Source organism: Mustela lutreola, chromosome 6 (assembly GCF_030435805.1).
Source record: "Mustela lutreola isolate mMusLut2 chromosome 6, mMusLut2.pri, whole genome shotgun sequence".
Classification (NCBI taxonomy): Eukaryota; Metazoa; Chordata; class Mammalia; order Carnivora; family Mustelidae; genus Mustela; species Mustela lutreola.
Window position 1 is genome coordinate 9450795 of NC_081295.1, and position 21277 is coordinate 9472071.

The 21277-nt window shown below is 51.4% G+C and overlaps 1 protein-coding gene across 1 annotated transcript in view; it reads right to left on the bottom strand.

Moving 5' to 3' along the window:
• Nucleotides 1-7127: 7127 nt before the first annotated feature.
• SNX9 (sorting nexin 9) overlaps nt 7128-21277 on the bottom strand; it is a 104806-nt gene continuing 90656 nt past the window's right edge. The window contains exons 13-18 of the mRNA XM_059176668.1: nt 20287-20364; nt 15640-15716; nt 14438-14527; nt 12343-12457; nt 10518-10609; nt 7128-8846 (exon numbers count right to left, since the gene is read on the bottom strand). Of these exons, the coding sequence (XP_059032651.1) occupies nt 8799-8846; nt 10518-10609; nt 12343-12457; nt 14438-14527; nt 15640-15716; nt 20287-20364 (500 nt within the window). The 3' untranslated portion in view covers nt 7128-8798. The remainder of the gene's footprint in view (nt 8847-10517; nt 10610-12342; nt 12458-14437; nt 14528-15639; nt 15717-20286; nt 20365-21277) is intronic.

Consider the following 21277-nt stretch of genomic DNA (forward strand, 5'->3'; position numbering starts at 1 on the left):
AAAAACCTTAATTCCCCGGGGAGGGGGAAGGCGTCCGTGCTTCCTCTCTTGTAGGTATCTGGCTACGGTTCATGGGAACTCACTGTCCCTTCTGTTTAGAGGTGTGCCGCGGGAACACCAGGCCCATCTGCCCTGCAACAGATCCATCTGTCTGGGGTGACTTAAACACATCAACCGAAGAACTCAATCTCCCCAAAGTGCTTTATTGGCTTTTGTAAATTTTTGTTTTGTTTTGCTTCTTTCTGCTCTTTATTTGGAGGAGGATGGAGAGTTTTCCAAATGGTTCATTTTCAACTATGTCTGCTTCATTGAGCCAACATGTTTCCAGACTCCTGCTTTAGGGTCAGGGTGAGTTCATACGCTGGCGCCATCATGAGCGGCTACACTGGCCTGGAGAGGGGGGGTGGGTGCGGTGTAGCCCGTGCTACGTTAAGACACAACTCCGGTTCAGTGGCTCAACGTGGCAGGGGTTACTTCTAGCTCCTGAAAATTCTGTGGTGTGGTGGTGGGGGGGCAGCCGCTCCCCGGGCCACCTCCCCTCTGTGTGTTCCTCTGCCATCCGTGCACCCTTCAGCGCCCCCTCCCCTTGTCCCTGTGGGCCACGGAGAAGAGTTGGGAGACGCGCTCCCGCCATCCCGTGCGTCCACGAGCAAGGGTGCACAATGCTCTCTGGCTGGCACAGGGACCACAGGGACGCCTGACTTTGTGGAGACGGGGAAGCGGGGTGCCTCAGTGGGCCCAGAGAAGGTGAGAGCCATGACATATTAAACTTGTACTGCCTCCCGCAGGTGTTGTCCAAAATCCACCTCCGGGCCTCGCCCCTGAGCCAGAACTTGAAGACGGAATTCGGAAGAGGAACGCGCTGGCTTTACTGCTTCGCCGGGCAAAGGAGGCCGAAGCAGGTGAAGGCCTTCAAAACTACCACCCCCACCCTGGCCCAGAAAGGGACCGGGGTTTTACAGGCAGATACAGGATCTAGCCGGTTTCGATAGGAATTGTGCACTTGCCGTCAGCCTCGTATGTTTTGGGAGAGGGTGGGGATCCTGGGATCCTGAAACAGAAGGCCAAGGAAGGAGGGGAGGTGTGCAGACGAGAGCGAGAAAAATGGTTACTCAGTTTAAAACTGAGCCCAGGGGCGCCTGGGTGGCTCAGTCAGTTGGGTGTCTGCCTTCGGCTCAGGTCCTGATCTCAGGGTCCTGGGATGGAGCCCCACATTGGGTTCCCTGCGAGGTGGGGAGCCTGCCTCTCCCTCTGCCCCTCCTCCTGCTCATGCTCTCTCTCTCTCTCAAATACATAAATAAAACCTTTAAAAAAATGAAAATTAGGGGCACCTGGGTGGCTCACTGGGTTAAAGCCTCTGCCTTTGGCTAGGGTCATGATCTCAGGGTCCTGGGATGGAGCCCCGCTGCAGGCTCTCTGCTCAGTGGGGAGCCTGCTTCCTCCCCCCTCTCTCTGCCTGCCTCTCTGCCTACTTGTGATCTGTCAAATAAATAAATAAAAATCTTTTAAAAAAATGAAAATTAAAAGAAAACTTAAACAGAGCCCCGCCAAAGCATTCATGCAGCTATTTTGATTTTTGTTCAACTTTATGCTTTTAAGTGGTTTCACAGGGACAGCTGGAACCGGCTTCAAAGTAGAAGAGATCGTGAGGGGTGCACGCGCCAAGTGCTCTCTGTGAGCAGGAAAGCTACCCGGGCCTTAGATTTTAAAAATAAACAATATCCTTTCCATTTTTAGCAACGGTGGTGGAGGAGAGGCCAGCTACCCCTCCTTAAATGAAGAGAAAAATGGAGAGAATACGTGAAAAATGGGTTCAGATATTGGACACCAGGCGGTGCAGGACTTTGATCCCTGACAGAAGAGAAAGAAGCAGGGTGAGCCCCATGTTGGCCCCGAATTCCTGCCTGAACACGGATGCCAGGCCCGGAACGGGGAGGGGGAGACTGGATTGAGTTTTGTGGTCTCGCGGAGTAGGGGAGCCAGAGAATCCACGTTCGGTGGGGGGTGGCGCCCAGGCAGCCAGGATGGGAAAGGCAGCCGGAGGAGAGGATTGGACAGAGATGGGGGGCATGGGGGCGCTGCCCGTGTGCGGCCCCCAGAAAGCCACAGCTGGCCATGGAGGGTGGCCCACGTCTATGCGAGGAGACTGAGCAGATTGTGACGCTGTCGCCAGACCTGCTTGTGCCTCCTCTGCTCCCCCATTCACGCATGTGCGCCTTCTCCCTCTCTGATAAAAAAAATAAAATCTTAAAAAAAAAAAAAAAAAGGCAGGGCGCCTGGGTGGCTCAGTGGTTAAGCCGCTGCCTTCGGCTCAGGTCATGATCTCGGGGTCCTGGGATCAAGTCCCGCGTCGGGCTCTCTGCTCAGCGGGGAGCCTGCTTCCTCCTCTCTCTCTCTCTGCCTGCCTCTCTGCCTACTTGTGATTTCTCTCTGTCAAATAAATAAATAAAATCTTAAAAAAAAAAAAAAAAGGCAACACAGAAAGTAGGAAGGTAACGACCCAGACTCGCAAGTCCCTCTGTGGGCCCGTAGCCGGGACGAGGCCCCCGTCCCGGCCGGGTCAGCTGGCGGCCCTTCGTGTTTGTTGTGTTCAAGCCGTGAAGGAAGGATCTCGGTTCTGTTCCGTGACCGATGGGGCAGAACCTCCTGGGGCCACTGCCTTTTTTTAAGTGACCAGGGTCTGAAGGGTCTGACGGCTGCAAAACCCTCCCTTTGCAAAGGGACCGAGTCAGTCTGGGGCCCGCACAGACCTCCTCTGCTTCTGCTCCTTCTCGGTTGTGGGGCGCTGTCAGCGGGCGCTGGTCCCTGTGATCTGTGGGAGCTGCGGTCCTCTGCGGCCCCCATCATTGCTGGACCCAGGACCCTGCCTGACACAGTGACTCCGGCTTGCTCTTGGCAGCGTCCGGCCTGCTGGCTGTCCCTTCCGTGGACCGTGGCTCTCATGCCTGACACGGGTGAGTCCATAATCCAGCCAGACTACGTCCCATGACCCTGGACTGAAAGTCCAGACAGTAAGCCCAAAGGGCCTCAGCCGATGTGGATGCCCCCCAGGGGGACCGTGGTGTTGCGGGTGCGGCTGGGAAGGCACAGGTGGGCACGCCCACAAGCCTTGGGGAGAAGCAGTCTCCCTCCCTGTAACTCAGCCAACACCAACTCTGGGAAGAGGGAAGGTTCTGGAGCTCCGCTGGCTTTCGTGAAGCATCAGGGTCTGCCAAGGCAAAGGGAATCAGGGAATGCGCTCCAGATGTGGGAGGGGCCGGAGAGGCCTGGGGCAGAGGCGTGCCCCTCCTGGACTCGGACGCCCCCCTGTGTGAAAACAGGCAGTGACTATTCTAGAAGACAGCGTGGGCAGCCACGCCTCACCTCATTACTGCTATGGAGTGAGTTCGTGCTTGCTGACCGCTTTGATATCAAGAAGGTTGGGAACAGAAAGAGGGTGTCCCGACACTCAGCCCAGACGGCACCTGCTCGGAAGGCCCCCTTTGTCTCCTGCTCGGTGACATGTGTCTGGAGCGGCTGGTGCAACTGGCGGCAGGGGTGACAGGTGATGAGAGAAGGTTCTGGGACACACGCCACCCTGCCCTGAAGCCCATTGGGACTGTGTTCCAGAGGTCCCTTGGGGTGGCTGTCCCAAAGAGGTGCTGGCCCCAGCTGAAGCCAGGAGGCCGTGGTCCTCAGGCCCCCAGCCTCCTCCTCTCTAAGCGACTCAGGGAGATTCCCAGAGCCGGGAGGGGCTCTGGGACAAGCCCACGCCCGTCTGGGCTCTCCGCAGAGGAGGGGACTGAGGGCAGAGAACCTGTGAGACTTGTTCAAGGTGACAGACGTTGTTGTCAGACTTGACGCTCCACCTCACAATTCAGGTCTGCAGGGGAAGGCCAGTCTTCGCACTTCGGGGGGCTCCTCGGTGCCGGGGCTGAACTCAGCAGCGTGCGCTGAGGTCTGTGTGGTGTAGAGGGAGTCTGTCCAGCGCTCGGCTCTGCTCCCTGGTCCCAGTGCTGCGGTTTTAGCCTCACCGAATCTCCTGCTGCCTCTATTCCCCATCACCCTGGGCTCTTTTATATTTTATCGATGACCGTGTGCATTTATTGAGCATTACATTCATCCTCATCCACGTGCATTTACTGAGCACCTTCTGTATGGACCCGGGACCATCTATTAGCCCCCAGGCAAAGAGTAATTGTCTGTTTGCTTTATATATTTTTTAAAAGATTTATTTGGGAGAGAGGATGCATCTGAGTTGGGGAGAGGGACTGGGGGAGAGAGCCTTCAAGCAGATTCCCTGCTGAGCGTAGAGCCCAATTTGGGGCTCGAACCCACCACCCATGAGATCATGACCTGAGCTGAAACCAAGACCCAGACGCTGAACCGGCTAAGTCCCCCAGGTGCCCCTTGTCTGTTTGCTTTAAAGTAGGGCTTCCCAGTTTGGGTACTCCGGACATCCTGGGTGGATAATTTTTTATGGTGAGGGCTGTTCTCTACATTGGAGGACGTTTAAGGCCTCTCGGACTTCTACCCACCAGACCAGAGGACCAGCCTCAGGAAATGCATTCTGGAGACACCGTGACCTCAGGCTGAGAAGACTTGCAGGAGAGCCGAGGGGGCTGTGTCCCCGCTCCCTGCCACATGCTGTGACGTCACTTTATCCCCAGGGAGGAGCACATGACTCCGGAATGCTGGTAAACTTAACATTACTTTCAGGAAGTCAGTGGCTTTTCTCCAGAATGAATGACTCACCACCAACCCCACTGCGCGGGCTTCCCCAACTCTGCTCCATGCACTCCCTCTGCAGTGGAACTCCCCAGAACACTACCTTTGCAACTTCAAGCCGCTGGTCTGGCCTGGCCCAAACGACACCCCTTGCTGGTCTCTCTACCCCCCCCACAGAGCTCTGCCAATCCCAAAGACCGATTACTTCCTTCAACTTCCTGTTTTGGTCTAAGATGCGGCCCGTACTTCCACCTCCGGACCTTTGGACGTACTGTTGACTGCCAAGCGGAACAGTCTTCTCCCCAGAGGTTCCACGGCCTTTAGACAGACTGGCTCATCGTCCCCTGCTCCGTCTGGGCCCTTTGCCTGCTGCAGGAGAGGCGTGTGCGGACGGCCTTGGCAAGGAGACTGGCGCCATTCTTTCACTGTGCCTTCACCTCTCCTCTCCAAATACTGATTTTTACAGCGTCGAGGTTTGTAAAGATTATAAATTATTCTGTAATTATTGCTCTTCTGTGATAAAGATTGGTACAAATAAAAATCAAAAGTCAACATATCCTATAGGAACCACAAAATGCACCCTAGGTCATTAAATTTTTGCATCTTGAAGGAGCATTTTCCAAGCATCAATGTTGCAATGGGTAATTTTTTCACTTTCAACTTCCTGTTACTTCCCTGGCTCACAGCCAGCTATAATTTTTCTGAGTATCTCCTGCCATCCTTTTTCCTTAGGTGCCTTTTTCATTTTCCTGGCGCCTTCCTCAGGCCAACAGGGCCACCAATAGGGCCATCTGTATAGGGTGTACAGATACTTGATGTGGGGCCCAGAAAAGAGACGGCTTCCCAGCAGGTCCAGGCCGCCAACACAGGCTGCTCTGCTCCCAGGCTGGGGCCATGGGATCCAGCACCGCCAGTGGCACCTGGAATGTCAGAGCAGTCAGGGATGCCATCTGGAGCCTTTGGCAGGGCCCTAGAGGTGAGTAATAAAGCAAGCCCTTAGGATTTTGGAGCCAAGCCTTGCTATTAACCCCACCCACCCAGATAATGATTCCCCTTGTGAGAAACAGCTCTGGGTTTGCTACTGGGCCTCAGTAGAGACTGAACGCCTACCCATGGGCCCCCCAAACTACCCATCGCGACTGGAGCTGCCATCGTGAACTGGGTGCTATCTGTCCCATCAGGCCATGAAGTTGGGCACACAGGGCAGCACCCCATCAGCAAAGGGAAGTGGAGCGTATGTGAATAGGCCCTGTGGGGACGAGTGGCCCACAGGCCCACGGTCCGCACTCCGCTACACCATCCTCCTCTCCCGGCCTGACCTGTGGCTGCCTGGGGAGTTGCCGAAGGTCAGCCAAGGGACGAAGCGAAGCCTCAGGCCTGGTTTACAGATGGTTCTGCACAGGATGTAGACGCCACTTGAAAGCAGACAGCTACGGCACCATCTTCCCGGGACACCCCTGAAGCACACGGTGAAGGGACAGCCTCCCCGTGGCCAGAACTTCGAGCAGTGCGCCCGGCTGCTCACGCAGCTCGGAAGGACAGATGGCCTCATGGGTAACTGATTTCCTGTCCATTCTTGGGCTGTGGCCATGGTCGGGCTGATGGATGGCAGATACCTGAAAGGAACAGGACTGGACAACTGGTGAGAAAGACATTTGGGGAAGAGGAATGTGGACAGACCTGTCCTCAAAAAAGTGAAGATCTCTGAGTCCCAAAAATGCCCATGAAAGATGGCCTCAGAGAAGAAGATTTTAATCTTCAAGTTGCTAGGATGACCCAGTCTGTGGACACCAGTCCACCTCCTTCCCCAGCTGCCCCGGTCATGTCCCAGTGGGTTCCTGAACAAAGTCCCATGGTGGCAGGGACCGAGGTTATGCGTGGGCTCGGCAACGTCCACTTCGCTCACCAAGGTGGACCCGGCCACAGCCACTGCTGTGTGCCCATGAAAGGATTTTAACTGTCAAATTTCCTTATTTTGTTTGAATACGGTGTGCGTGTATGTAGAGCAAGTATTTGATTTCTTTCCCCTCTTACTCTCTTATCTTGTGACATGAGATTTTTACATCACAGGATTAGGTTACAGCACATGGAGACAAGCCAACATCACTTCTCTCTCTCTCACACACACACACACACACACGCACACCCCCGTCGGCTGCTTCTCTACGGATCGCTAATATGCTCGGTCGGCATCAGGATCTGTGCTTACAGCTCTTTAGTGATTAAGACGTGCTTCTAAGACTGGTGACTCTGACTTAAGGAATTAAAATATTAATTCATATCAGGAGAATTAGGTTTTGGGGAAAAATTCATTATCTGGACTATTTTTAGGAGCTGGAAGCAAGAAGCAATTATCCAAAAAAAAAAAAAAAAAAAAGAAAGAAAAAAAGGAGGAAAATAAATCACACAAACACCAAAAATGTTTTTGAAAAAGTGCTTTCAGAATTTACTGTACAGTCTTTTTTTTTAAACAATTTACTTATATGTTGGCTTCTACATGCTCTTACATTTGTGTAAAACATTTATACATATTCTTTACAATTTGTACATATATTAAATGGCTGTATCATAAACATTGTTCTATGAGATTTTATAAAAGAAAAATCAAGTAGGGAAAATTACTTATAAAACATTAACAAAACCCGTGATATTAAAGAGCAAGAAATTCTCATACTCATGTTCATTCGATTTCCTCTGCTACTTATTTTTTGGTTTCATTTTATTTGTGCTGGCCCAAACCTTCCATCGTCTACACTGTCATCGCTAGGTCAGGAGAATGAAAGCAGTGGGGAGAGGTCATAAGGCAAGTGTGGGGGATGGGCTCACTGGGCTTTGGGGGGGGGCGGTGTGTGTATCTGAGTGCTCGGGTTTAAAGCTGACAGTCGGCCACCATTAGCTTTCGCTGTGTGCCTCCGTCTGGAGGCTGGTGATCAGAAAAATCCCCTCGCAAGTTCCAGATGCGGTCAGGAACACATCACTGACCATCACGCTGTCCTTACAGAGACCAAAAGCTCCAGGGACCGCTGTGCACGACTCAGCCTGTGACCCTTATCAGTCCCTAAGCGCTTCCACCTGGGGGACGGAGAGGCCTACCACGCTGTGGTTTCCACGTTTTCAGGTAAAACCCCCGTTCACTTGTCTACCCTCCAAAGTAAGTGGCAAATCATGGCCTTGGAAACAGGTCTCAGTACCTCTGACTCAACAGCTGAAGACACCAATGCAGGGCGAAGCTCTGTGGGGAGGACGTCTGTTCCCCCGAGCAGAGGCCCCAGCGCAGCAGCTCCAGCCCTGGGAGCAGAGTCAGAGCCCTGTAGACATGTGCCCACCCCTGTCAATGTATTCCTTCTGGCAAGAACCATGCCTTCACCAGGCCTGGGGAGGAAGCCCCCCCCACCCCTGTGGAAGGGGACAGTCAGCAGTGTTCCTGAGGGAAGTGCGGGCAGTGAATGGGATCCTGGGCTTTTGCTGCACTGCTCGCTCTGAGGGGACACGTGAGCCCCCCTCTCCTGCCCTGAGCCTCCTGGGAGGGCGCCGGCAGCCCCCAGGGCCCCTCCCGGCTTCCTCCCTCCTGGAAACAGAAGCACTGGAGTCATAAATATGTCAGTGAAAGGCATGTAGAGCTTCCTAAGTAGATAGGAATCCCATGGGACTGAAAAGAGTTATAAAAATATACAAACATATATATTTTTTATTCTGGTATATTTCATATTTTTAAGAAAGCAATTAGTAATTATCTGACATTGGGTAAGACCCAGAAGATCATGGACGACGTACAAATTACAATTTTATGTAAAATATCAGTGGGGGAACCCCTAATTTTCCATTCAAAATTCTGATAACTTTAAGTACTTTCCAAAAATAGAGACAATTTCCATTGTTTTCAGTAATGGATATGGAAACGAACCAAATAAGACTAACCCCACGAACTTGGTTAATAAAATAGACACAGTTTTTTGCAACTCTTTCTTTTTGGTTTTCGGTCTTTCGTTCCTTTTTGCTTTTGATGAAGGGGTGAAGGGGGAAGAAATAAAATTGCATTGCCCAAAGTCAGAAAGAAGCACTTCGGAGTTCTCTTGGTGTTCTGTTGTGTTCTACATAACCGGGAAGCGGCCGAGGGCCTGCCTCAGCTTTTCTGCGATCTGGTGAAGAAACGAGACAACCTTGAGACGCCCAGTCCCACCAGGGCCCGACAGCATTCGACCCCTCCCACCTCCTCCTACCAGTTAGACACTGCAAACATTTCAAAGGCTTCAACTGGGCTAAGCTTCAAGTCTCCTCTAGCACCAACCAGCCACGGAGCCCTCCCCAACCCCAGATGGTGCCCCCAGCTTGCAGGAGGCCCCCCCTTCTTTCCGGCACAGCCCTGGTCTCTCTCAGGAGCAGCATCTCCAGACCAGGGGTCCGGCGGGCGTGGGTGTCCTACTTGCACGATTGCCCTGTCTTGTCGGACACCCGTGGACTCCCGGGCTCCCGCTGCCGGGCACGCCTCCCAGACCGTCGGCGCCCCCATGACAGAGCCGGCGCGGGACCGCAGCCATGGCTACGTGCCAAGGCCTCCCCCAGGGAGAACACACACTCCCCAAGGACACGGATGTCGCGGCCGTTCTTGGAGCCCAAGGATCTGTGCTTAGTGCTTAGTATATACTACGTGCTTAATACAAGTTTGCTCCACCGAAAAGCAAGTGAACTTTAGCATTCAAGCACTTTCTCCTAAAACTGTTACATCCGACAAGGACACTGATTAAGTGTCATCAAGTCACAGTGTCCTTGATAATTAAACCTCACTTGGGCTTGAGATTATCTAACAAATCAACATGATTGGAGTTTCAAGAGGTGCCCTTCAAGGCTCTTCTACTGCAGAACAGCAGCAACCTGGATTCCAGTATGCGAAGGCAACCGTGGGGCAGCGCTAGTTAACACAGAGAGCCCAGGAACTGCACGCTGGAAGGGACAAGTGTGCTTAAGGGAATTCCTTCTGGAAGCTCAGCTCCCAAACCAGCTGCTTCCCACACACGATTCACACTCTGCGGCAAGCACCCTGGTCACAGCTGCCGTTCAAGGATCTGCTGCGGGAGCCCCACACTTCCCGCACTGTCTCGCCCGAAGGGGACACGTGCATGGACGCTGAGTGTGGGGCTGGTCTGCCATCGCCCTCAACACTCGCGGAGCAGAGCATGGCGCAAGTGGCACACTGAGCATGGTGACCCGCACGGGGTCAGCGATACGGTTCGGGAACTTGCCTTCAGGTGCTGGAGCTTCGGCTTACACGCTACCGCTCTGTTCTCTGCACACGCCAGTAAACAACAAAATTATGCAGGCACAAAAGCTTACATCTCAGTGATGGTTCCCTAACTGAAAATATGTGAGCTTTCTCTCCCTCTCGTTTTCTCTCTGAGGCTCCTCTGATGCACAACGAAAGCTCCTTTGCGAAGTCTGCCCACGGTGCCAGCTCCATCCCCACGGAGGGCCTGCCGAGCCGGGGGCCCTCCTGTCCTGCACTGTCCCCAGGCACAGAGAGGCTGGGGCTGGGGACCTCCCCGTAGGACTTCTAGGGGCCTCACAACTAGCATCCACTACCCCTTCTTCCTTACGAGAAAACTTTTTGAACTCAGTGGGATTCAAAAAGGAAAAGGCAGATATAATTCAAAGGGATTTAAAAACCCCTACTCCATAACTAACCTCCTTTCGTTTATTACGTAGGATTAAAAAATACAGGCAGACTAACTTTATATATGGTCAAAGTTACGTGAGCACGAGTCCTCCATGTGCGTGCGTGTGTGCAAAGGGCCCGGGGCGGGCGGCCGACTTACTGTTTCATAGAACTGCACCTGCTGCTCCAGGTACAGGCGGATGACGCTGTTGTAGTCGTAGATGCGGTTGCTGTGGAAGTGATTCATCTCAGCTACAACAGAAACCAAGGCATCAGTCAGTCCCCCTGGCCTTCCACAGGCCCGCGGGCTTGCTCCGCTGCGTTGCCCCGGTTGGCCTGGGGCAGTCCCTGACATTTCACTTTGCAAAGAGGCTACAAATATCATCTGCATCGCTGAGGGCAACGTACTTCCCCGCAGAGGGATGATTCCTGTTGACGTGCACTGCGCAACCCAACACACACAACCACCCCGTGTGGACTCTGCTTTCCCAGGAGAGACTGAGCAGGAGGCCGGCGTGGGGCTCCCTCTCTGCAGACTGTCGGTGACACAGGACCCAGTGAGGCCCCCAGCGGGTCCCACCCCGTCCCCTCTTACAGCTGCCTGGACAGGTTTCTCGGGGCCCCCTTGAAAGGCTGTAGGGATGGGGGAGATGCAGGGGGACCCTCTTCTGAATGGACTTGGCTGCTCGGAGTATCAGGGCTCCCAGAACCCAACCTCTTGCCAGGTGAGAGGCTCTGGACCCCTGTTCTCCAGCTCTGCTGAATTTATGTCCTCACAGATGGCTCCCTTACCGCCTCTTTCCCTCGGGACCAGCCCCGAGCCCCCCACCACCTCAGCAGAGGCCTCGTCACACCTCCACCTGCCTCTTCCCTCATTCTGTGCACCTAGCAAGCCAGCTGCTGGCACACACGCCCACCGTAAGGGCGCTGTTTTGAGTCTCGTATTATCTGAAGTCATACAAAGCTTATCCTTTATCTGTTCGGAAAACTTCACACACAAGTTCAAAGCCAAATCCCCCGTTTCGACCCCTTCAGAAGCCAGATCTTCTCTCATTTTTTTCCATTCCCGCCCCTAGCTGCCTCGGCTCTGGAACCCGTTCAGACACAGACACTCTTGCCTCTGTCCCACGCACTCCCTAGTCCTGAGGGCTGTTCCTTGGGCAAGTCTGCAAACGCGCTTCCTTCTCTCCCCGAGCACCATGTCTTCTTCGTGCCTGCGACTCTCAGACCACAGAGGCAGCGGTGTCCTGCGTGGGCTTTCTGAAGACTGCCTGCCAACCTCTCCTACCCTCTCCCTGAGCTGTGTACCTCCCTGCCCCTCACCATAGAGCCTTCCAGTGGCCTCTTAATGCCCCCAGTAAGACCAGGCTCTTCTGCCAGCTCTCAAGGCCCGCCACCATCACTGACACTTATCCCCCAACAGCCTGTAAGCTGGTCTTCAGGAGGAAGAACCCTATTTTGTGTGGGTTTGTTCAAACTAGAATATCCTTCCCCTTTCTCCTTTGCCCGTGCCTGCTCTGTCTACCGAAACAGGAAAAACCCGTTCGTGGCTCCGGTGTGCCGGAAAGCACTCAAATATATAAAAATTATTTAGTATCTTTTTACTAACACTCAAATTTTGCTGAAAAAGCCATGTCCAAACTCCCTTCACATTCTCTGGTCCTGAGGGACAGAGGTTACAAACTGCTGAAAGCTGAACTCTGGAACCTAACACAGCATCGCGCAGGAGCAGAGATGAAGGAAGGATCTTCACTGTCTCTGAGACCTGATGCAGAAGTATGGGCTTCGTTAGGCTGGCACTCCCGGCTCTCTCAATCGGGTCCATCTGCATCAACGCTGGGACCCTGCAAACAATGGGCTTGGGAGGAATCTCTAAATCAGCTCTTGTCGGCTTAGCTGTGGTCCACAGAGGGCCTTCTCTCCAGCCAGGGAAACGACAAGGATTGAAACCGTCTGTGTGAGCGACACCCAAACCCGGGCCTTACCTTGCAATGCGTAAGACATGGTGCCAACTCGCTTCACCATGTTCTGTTTGTCCTGGGGGGTGATTTTACTGGTGGCCACCAGCTTATCACTTTCTTTCACTTTCTCTATCGCTCCCTGTGAGATATGAACACAAGAGTGTTAACAGAATGACGTGCAAAGGACCAGCCTTTCATTTCACATGCGACGGCGCCGACGTCTTCTACAACTGACCGGCCACCAAGTGAGAACGCAGGCGAGCGCCTGAATGTAACTTCCTGCAAGTCACTTGGAAGCAAAAGGGTTGCTATTCTTGAAAAACAGAGCTAAGCCAAAATGGACAGTTTTCTGCTACAGCAGCATGAAAAGCAAACAGCACTCTGTTTCTGTAATATCCGAGCCCGTGCCAGGACCAGAGGTGTGCAGGAGATGGACACAGGCATCGGGGTTTAGAATGATGAGGGACAGAGGGCACCTGGCTGGCTCAGAGGGTTAAGCCTCTGCCTTTGGCTTGGGTCATGATCTCAGGGTCCTGGGATCGAGCCCTGCATCGGGCTCTCTGCTCAGTGGGGAGCCTGCTTCCTCCTCTCTCTCTGCCTGCCCCTCTGCCTACTTGTGATCTCTGTCTGTCAAACAAATAAATAAAATCTTAAAAAAAAAAAGAATGATGAGGGACAGTCTGTGCTCGCACCTGTGCGCTCTCTCTCTGTTCGGGGCGTGCTGGCTGGGGGTGCTGGTACAGGTGGGCTGTCACCTTTACTTTGGTTTCTGGGAGGAGCGCTGCCCTGATTTCAAATTGATACTCAGGCGGAAGGAGTGAGAGCACTGCTGAACGTTTCCCACTCCAGGACCATCACAGTGCTCATGAGAGCGGTCTGGGAAGAAAAACTTTATGCTCGTGCATAAGCCAGCCGCCCTGCCCAAAACTCTCAATTGCTGGCCTCAGTCCCTATGACAAGCTGACTATTCTGAGTTGGCTTTTTTAACTAAGATTTTTACTTGTGTTATATTTACTTATGTTAATTCCCCCTAGTTTTATTGAGCTGTAACTGACATTCAGCACTGTGTGAGTTCAAGGTGAGTGCAACCACAATGGCCTGGCGTCTGGACCCTGGACAGCGACCACAGCGACCACAGCGACTGCTGCTCACGTCCGTCACCTCCCACAAGGATGAGTCTGTCTGATGTTTCCTTTGTGGAGACACTTTTTGAGATCTGTGCTCTCTATACCTCTGAGAGACCCTGTGCTCCCAGGCTCACTGCAGCCTTACGCACAACAGCCTTGGTGTGGAAATGCCTTTGAGTGTCCACTGGTGGACGGTTTGGTAAAGAGAATGCTCTTAGTTTTATATTAAAGTATCTGAAGTTGCACACTTCCCCTTCCTGACGCTCGGATCATTAAGCTGAACGCTAAAACGGCCACATGCCAGGACTACCAGGGCTGCAGACCAGCCCTCTGTAGAGATTTTCCTAATAAATCCAAGTACATCACAGTCCCCTGGAGTATGACAGTTGATAAAATGCCCCTATTCTGAACTAATACATAGAGTCTGAAACAAACAAGCCAGAGCTGAAATGCATGGACACCCAAAACATTTCGAAATTCAGTTTAAAAATACCTTTATAGTGGGAATTATATAGTTTTCTTAATAGTACAAAAATATAAAATCTATGTTGATCGTTTAAATTTTTATTAGGAAACCCTTTGTCAGGCCCAGGGGGACAGAATATCTGACTTTGTCTCGACGGGGAAGGGTCTTTGGGGACCTGCCCCAGCAGCTTACAGGGGTCTCATTAATAAGGTCAAACTGTATTCCCAATCTTATCTTGAATTTGCAACAGCGTGATTATTTTGTTTGCTACCTGGCCTAAGTATAGGCATAAAGGAATCTTTTTTCCACACTTTTGTTTCCTCAAAGTAATCTCTTTACAGAATAGAAGAAACCAGAAACTATGCATAGTGTTTCAACAACCCAAGGGGCTCTAGTCGGTTTCAGAAAGCCCCCTCCCCCTGCCCCCCACGCAGGGCCATGCTGAGTGACAGGGCCCACGCGGTGGCCGTGGGCCGTGGCCCTGGCTCTCCATATCATCTTGTCCGCACTTCTGTGATCAAATTACCTTGTGGGCACCGATAATATCAGGGAAGCAGCCGAGGAAACCTTTATATTCATGATTACATTCCATGAGGAAATGGAGATCTTTCTTTGGCTACAACGAGACACAGGTTAGTTATTACTGGCAGAGAAATCTAGACCGTTGAGGATAAGAAAAGGGTCATACTGGAGGACAGTATGGGCCAAGCCCTTGGTACGAGTTACTGTCTATCAAGGGCTAAGGCATTCAGCATAGTTTTCCTGCAAGAAAACAACCCTCAAGGCTATTACATTCTCAATCGTAGTTTAGAGGGAAAATAAAATATCAGATGATTTTTAGGCTGGCTGGTCAAGTTAGTTACTTTGAGGTGGTTTAAAATATGACACTGTATGGGCAAAAAACTATTTATATATAAGCAAATAAGACATAATCATTTAATGTCTACATTTTAACAGAGAATATAAATTATTATTAAAATCTGGTAGTCATCTTAAGTGGCAACTTAAAATTTTTCTATTTTTCTGAATTATAATTTTTAATAGCTATGTTAGGCACAGTTCTAAAAATTCATCTTTTCTTCCAAGCAGCGGTAGTCCGTGACCAACATGAAGGTGTGTGTGCGTGTGTGTGCAGAAGTATGTTATTTCAGGAGGTCACCTGAGAAACTTTAATTCGGGGACTTGGAACAACATCAATGTCTATTCCCCTTAAGGGAATCTATTATCGGTTATCGGTAAAATAAAAAAAAAAACTGGGAACTGGACCACTGAAGGTGCCAGTAAAAGTCACGTGGCTGGAACAAAGACCCGTCCCTTGCCAGGGCCCTCATGGGTCCCTTCTCCTTAGTGGCTGCCGAAGGCGGAGAGCCTGTCACGGCGGGTTCCACGACCACCATTACCAGCCGAGTAAGCAAGCCTCAGACAGGCTACGGGTCCAGACCGGGGGTGGGGGGTGACCGCAGCTCTGCTCTAACATCCCAACACCCCCAAGGTGGTGGAGGGTAGGTCTCAGCCACTGACAGCGGAAGGCATTCGTGTCCACTTCTCCGGGTCAGTGCATCCACCGTCCACCACCGCGGCTTACCCGGAGAAACACGACGGCCATACACAATGAACAAAGAGAAAAGAGGAGATCTATCTGCAAAGTTTGTTCCACCAATCGGCTAACTGAACACGTGGGTCCGACAGCCTACAGTCCGCTCGGGGAGGCCGTGTGCGCGGGGATACCTGCTCCGCCACGAGACCGGCGATTTCTTCGTAAGTCTTTCCTGCTTCTGTTATCGCAGCGTTGAGATCTGTTTCGCCTGGGAATCAGTAGATCTACGTCAGTGCTCAAGAGTATTTTCACTTGGTTGATTTTATTGAAAAATTTCATTACAGCAAACACTGCACTTTTCAAAACTAGAGGCCAGTGTCATGGTCCCCCTCTAGCGACCCCCGGGCTTCCCAACGAACGGCGCGTGGCCAGTATCTCTGCACCTGCACCATCCACCCCTCACGGCCCCCTTCGCTGGCCACAGAGCAACGCACCCATAAACTCTATGTCAAAGATAAGCACCTTCAAAAAACAAGGACGGTACACCACCACCCTGGGGAAGCCAGAACGGCTCCTGACAGGAATGTCGGGTCAGTGAGAGGCTCCTGGTCTCTGGAATCAAGCAGGCTGCTTTCCGGCACAGAGAAAGCCCACGTGGCAGAGCTGAAGTGCTTCTTCCATCTATCTTCCATCTCCTCCCTCCCTCTTTTCCCACAAATTTCTTTTGGGGGCGTTGAAGAAACCAGGCCCTTGCCTTGGTGCCCACAGCCTGGGTTCTGTTGAGGGTGTCTGTGCTGAGAACACAGTCCTTTGTCCCCCGTACCATCCAGATCTTTCATCTTAGGAAAGGTCTGCAAAGTGCTGCTGTTCTACTCCTGGTTTTCCTTCTTGATCTGAAGCGCTTCTATAAAGAGAAACTCTCCTTTATTGACTATCTGGTTACCTTGGGTTATTGGCAGAGAAAAAGCACATGAAGTGTTTTCTTTCTCTTTACCGTTTCAGAATAATGAGCTGATTCTCTAACCATTCCCCGGAGGTAACAGATTAACTTTTTAAAAAAGTATCACTGCAAGTTTGGACTTAAACGTACTTGATAAGCTTCACTGCAGAGAAAGTATTATTTTCACTAATGCTCTAATTTTCTCTTTATTGGAAGGCTTTTCAAATCAGCATCTCGGTTCAGCTAGGAGCTCCGGGTGGAACGCAGTGCTGAGGACTCCCCCTGTCGTGGGCGCTAGAGGGGCTTCTTGCGACTGGCTTGGGTATTTCAGGGACTTTTCAATGAACAGAGCAAGGCAAATTGTATTTTTTTAAAAAGAGGAGAACTATAATGAGCTCATATGGATATTTCCAATTCATATTTAGGACTTGAGGATTTTTCATAATGTATTTTAAAACTCATTTTTATGTTTAGCTCTTTCATTTAAAAAACTTAGTTCCTAAACAACGGAAAGTTCCTAAACAACGGAAATTTAATTACGTTTGCTTTACCGTACAATATGTAAAATAGTTTTTCTTTTAAGATTTTACTTATTTATTTGACAGAGAGAGAGATCACAAGTAGGCAGAGAGGCAGGCAGAGAGAGAGAGGAGGAAGCAGGCTCCCTGCCAAGCAGAGAGCCCGATGCGGGACTGGATTCCAGGACCCTGAGATCATGACCTGAGCCAAAGGCTGAGGCTTAACCCACTGAGCCACCCAGGTGCCCTGTAAAATAGTTTTAGAAGGCTCTAGAATAACAATATTAACATTTTATTGCTAACTATATGATGATTGAAAACAAAAGATTTTTTGAAGTCTTTTTGACTTTTAAGGCATCTGCTGGGATGTATAATCAAAAGCCAGTGTTTTATGGTGATGTGAAATAATTCTCCCCACGTGGCTATGCCTTCACCCTGATGTATCAAGTGATTTATTTTGCTTTTGCTTTTTAGGGATTTTTCTTTACATTCTAATTTAAAATTTTTTCCTAGTAATAAATGTAGAATAGACAAGTAAAACATGCCCATGGTTCTAAAGTCAAGTCTATAAAACAAGCTAAAACCAGAGGTCTTGCTTTTTTTATTTATTTATTTATTTATTTATTTATTTGCCAGTGATAGAGGGAGAGAAAGCGAGCAAGCACAGGCAGACAGAGAGGCAGGCAGAGGCAGAGGGAGAAGCAGGCTCCCTGCCGAGCAAGGAGCCCGATGTGGGACTCGATCCCAGGATGCTGGGATCATGACCTGAGCCGAAGGCAGCCGCTTAACCAACTGAGCCACCCAGGCGTCCCAGAGGTCTTGCTTCTAAACTTGTTCCTCTCCTCTGCTACAGTTAACCACTTAAATATTTTTATCAAATATTTTCCATGATAACCCGTGAGGATTAGTGCCTCATGGATCTGTGCAAAGGCCATGCGCACGGTCTCCGCATGCCTCTGCGTGTGTCTGCACTCCCAGAGGGAGCGTGGAAATTTAACATAATCCGAGACTTTTTCAGGCTGGAGCCCTCCGAATTACTGCAAGATCAAGCATGCAGCGCTGCCGCACGTCACCAGCGCGTCTGAGCAAAGGAGGACGTGGTAAGACACAGCGCTCGGCTCTGCTGACCTTCATCTGCCTTGAGACGTGAAAAGTGAGTCCAGGGGGACTAGTGAGTCTAGGAGAAGTTCTTTGAAAACAAGATCTCTAGGAAGCTGAAGGACAGTCCCCGCACAGCACACTGCGCTGACTTAATACTGTTCACACTTGACCCAGGGCCCCGGGCAGCGTGGATGCTGGATACGCACCGACTGACAGCCCGAAGCAGGGCCAGCCGTAAGGAAGCGAACGGTGCCTCTGTGCGGCTCGCACGGGTGGGTGCGGCCGAGAAGGCGCAGCGCCTTCAGGGTCATCTCTCACTCCACCCCCCACCCCAGGATGTCCCCATCCTGCAGGGGTCTCCCCCCACTGCAGGGAGCAGCCCTATCTATCCTTTCTGCCGGGGTGCTCTGCGTTGAAATTACGGACAGGAAACTCCAGAGAAGCTGACTGTTCTGAAGGTCTGCGGATTCTACGGAAGTTCACCGAATGACAAATTAATGGGAAGATTTATGTAGAGTACGAGGTACCAAAGAACATCTTCAGAACCCATTTCCCAGATTACCAACTGCCTTCTCCTGCCCCCTTTCCAAGACTTCCGGTTCAATTATCTGCACCCTCTACCCACGCCACACTTAGTGAAGGGTGAGTGTTTGTCTCTGCTGGCATCGAGCAGGAGAACAAGTGAATCACTACGAGGTAGCTCTGAATGATTTTTACGTTTTTCTGTCTGACTTCAAGGAATGGAGTCCTCAAGTCTGGGTCCACGCTACCGGAAGGACCTAACAATGGCTACACAGCTCATCTTGGAGTGGTTCCATTTCTAGTTAGGATGGGGACAACTGCAGGACTCTTGCTCTCGGTGTCATAATACCAAATAAGCTAAAACATCAGCCTTCTCCGTCAAGTCTCCTTCATCGTGTGGGGATGAAGAAATCCAAAGGAACTCAATTCAGAAAGGCCTGAGTCTGCGCCCTAGGCAAGCTCCGCAGAGTCTGGAGGCCCCAGGGGAGGAGGAGGGAGCCTTCCACCGGCAGAAGGGCTCTGTTGGGACCAGGAGGCTCTGCTCTGCCTTTACCAGATGGGTGGGGGCTGGTGTGAGGAACCAGCACCTGGGGGAGCCCCAAATGCAGAGCCAATCTGCCCACAGGAGTTTTGGACACTAAGGGGTGATGGCAGGAAGTGGGGGCAGGGCTGGATGGAGAGCCCCCGGGGGAGGCTTAAGGAAGATGAGATTCAGGTGGGCTCCGACATGGACATGATGGGGCCCTGCATCTTCACTCCGGTCGAGATGCCAGAGAAGCACAAAGCCAAGAGCACTCTGGGGGTCCTGCCAGCACCTAAGTGATTGGTGGGGCCCGACACCTGGCTCCTCCATCACCCCCGGCGGCATGGTGGCCGGAGGGCTGGTCATTCCAGGCCCACGTTCCTCACCTTCAACATGAGGGGCCAGACGGACCAAGCCTCAGAGCTCCCGTCTGATCCGAAAGTTGGGATGGTGAGGCACGATTCAGCCAGGACTTACGTGGGAGCCCCGGCTCTTCTGGCCAGAGACTCATTTCTTGTTCCTGAAAATACTCAGACACTCACGTCCACAGACCCATGTCCCCTGAGCATCAGAATAAATACCGAGTCCAAGGTACCAATTCCACCATTTCTGTAAGCGACCGGACACACTCAAATTCAGCCAGTGCCGCTCACCTGACAAATAATACTTTTACTTGCTACCCGCTCCACAGAGCAAACTAAGCAAAAGTTCACCAAAATGTGCTTGTTCTCACGAGTGCTGTCAATGTAAAGAACAATGAATTCCAGACACCATGGGTCAGACAGACGGCACGGGACACGCCAAAAGTAACTCTAGGTCGCGGAGAGGCCTCAGGCAACGTAAATTTGTTACTTAGTCAGAATGTTCCCTCCCAATGGCCTTGACGAGCTCCGGCCTTCGCAGCAGAAAAACCGGCCTCCGAGGTTGGCAGAAATGAAAGCCAGGGCCGGGGGTGACGGGTCACCGCTGCCTGTTCCAACAAAACACAAGAGCCGCCTCCGAGCGCAGAGAAAGGCCAAGAACGAGCAAGAAACATGGACGTAAGCAGCCTCCGCCTCCACTTTCCCAGAAGCAGCGGGGGAGGTCGCAGGAGCACTGGGGGAGCAGCCCAGCCCAGTCAAGGGTCAGTGACAAGGGTCCCCAGCTGTAGCATCCCTGCGGGGGCGCAGGTCCCGAGGGGGGCTGGTCAGCACTGGACGCTACGGGCCCGAAGGATAAGAAAATACGCACGCACCTTGGTACCCGCTGGAGCTGAACACCGTCGCTAAGCTCTGCAAGGCCTTCCCTATCTTCTGGTACTCCTTGGGTAAGGCTGAAAGAGAAGAAGGAAGACGCTGGCGATGGGTCCCCCGAGCGAAGGGCAACAGCATCTATTTCCCCAAAGTGATCACTTCCATCATAAAAGAAATCTTTAGCAAAACTGTCGGCTTTTTAAATTAATGAAATTTTTTTCAGTAAAATTGGCTATTAACCGGTTGTTCAGTTCACGGTGGATGCGCTTATTACGAACGACCACCCCGGTGCACCGCTCACTGCGTGAAGCCGGAGCCGCCGGGGGCTCATCTGGAGGAGAGTTTCTAGCGGCCAGAGTCCTCCCGCACGCCTTGTCTTAGGACCACCACGACAGCCCCTCTACCGGGGGCAGGCACACTGTCTCTGTCCCGCGGGCTAGGAGAACAAGGCTTCGCTAAGTAAATGGGCTTGCTGAGGGTCGCATGGGTAACAGGTGGTGGATGTGGCCTTTGAGACACCTGCTTTCCCTGAAGTTATGTACGCCGGACTGATTATCTGCGAGATAAGACTGAAGGCAACAAAGTGTGCGGAAAAATGCGGCAGAAGGTCCCACAGGGCCAGGAAGGACGGATTTGAGTTTTTTCATCTGTGTAACACTGTGACATGATGAATGAAATGATTTCTGAGGGTCCTTCTAGTGCTAAAATTCTAGGATTCTAGGATCATTCTGGAGAACTTTCTAGAAGAGTCTCTGTATTTTAGGCTATTTTTTGTTTGCATCTATAAATAGTCCCCTTATACACATCTACTGCTTTTCAGCAGAATGCCTTATTTGCATTTGAAGACTTGAAGTGCAGTATTAAGAAGAAAAATTCAAACGTTTCTTTTACAAAATCTAGTTCAGAGAAATCTGAAACATGGTCTTTAAGTTGCAATAATCAGGAGACACGATTTTAAACTCCATTAGCTTAACTTCAATAAATTGTTTGCCT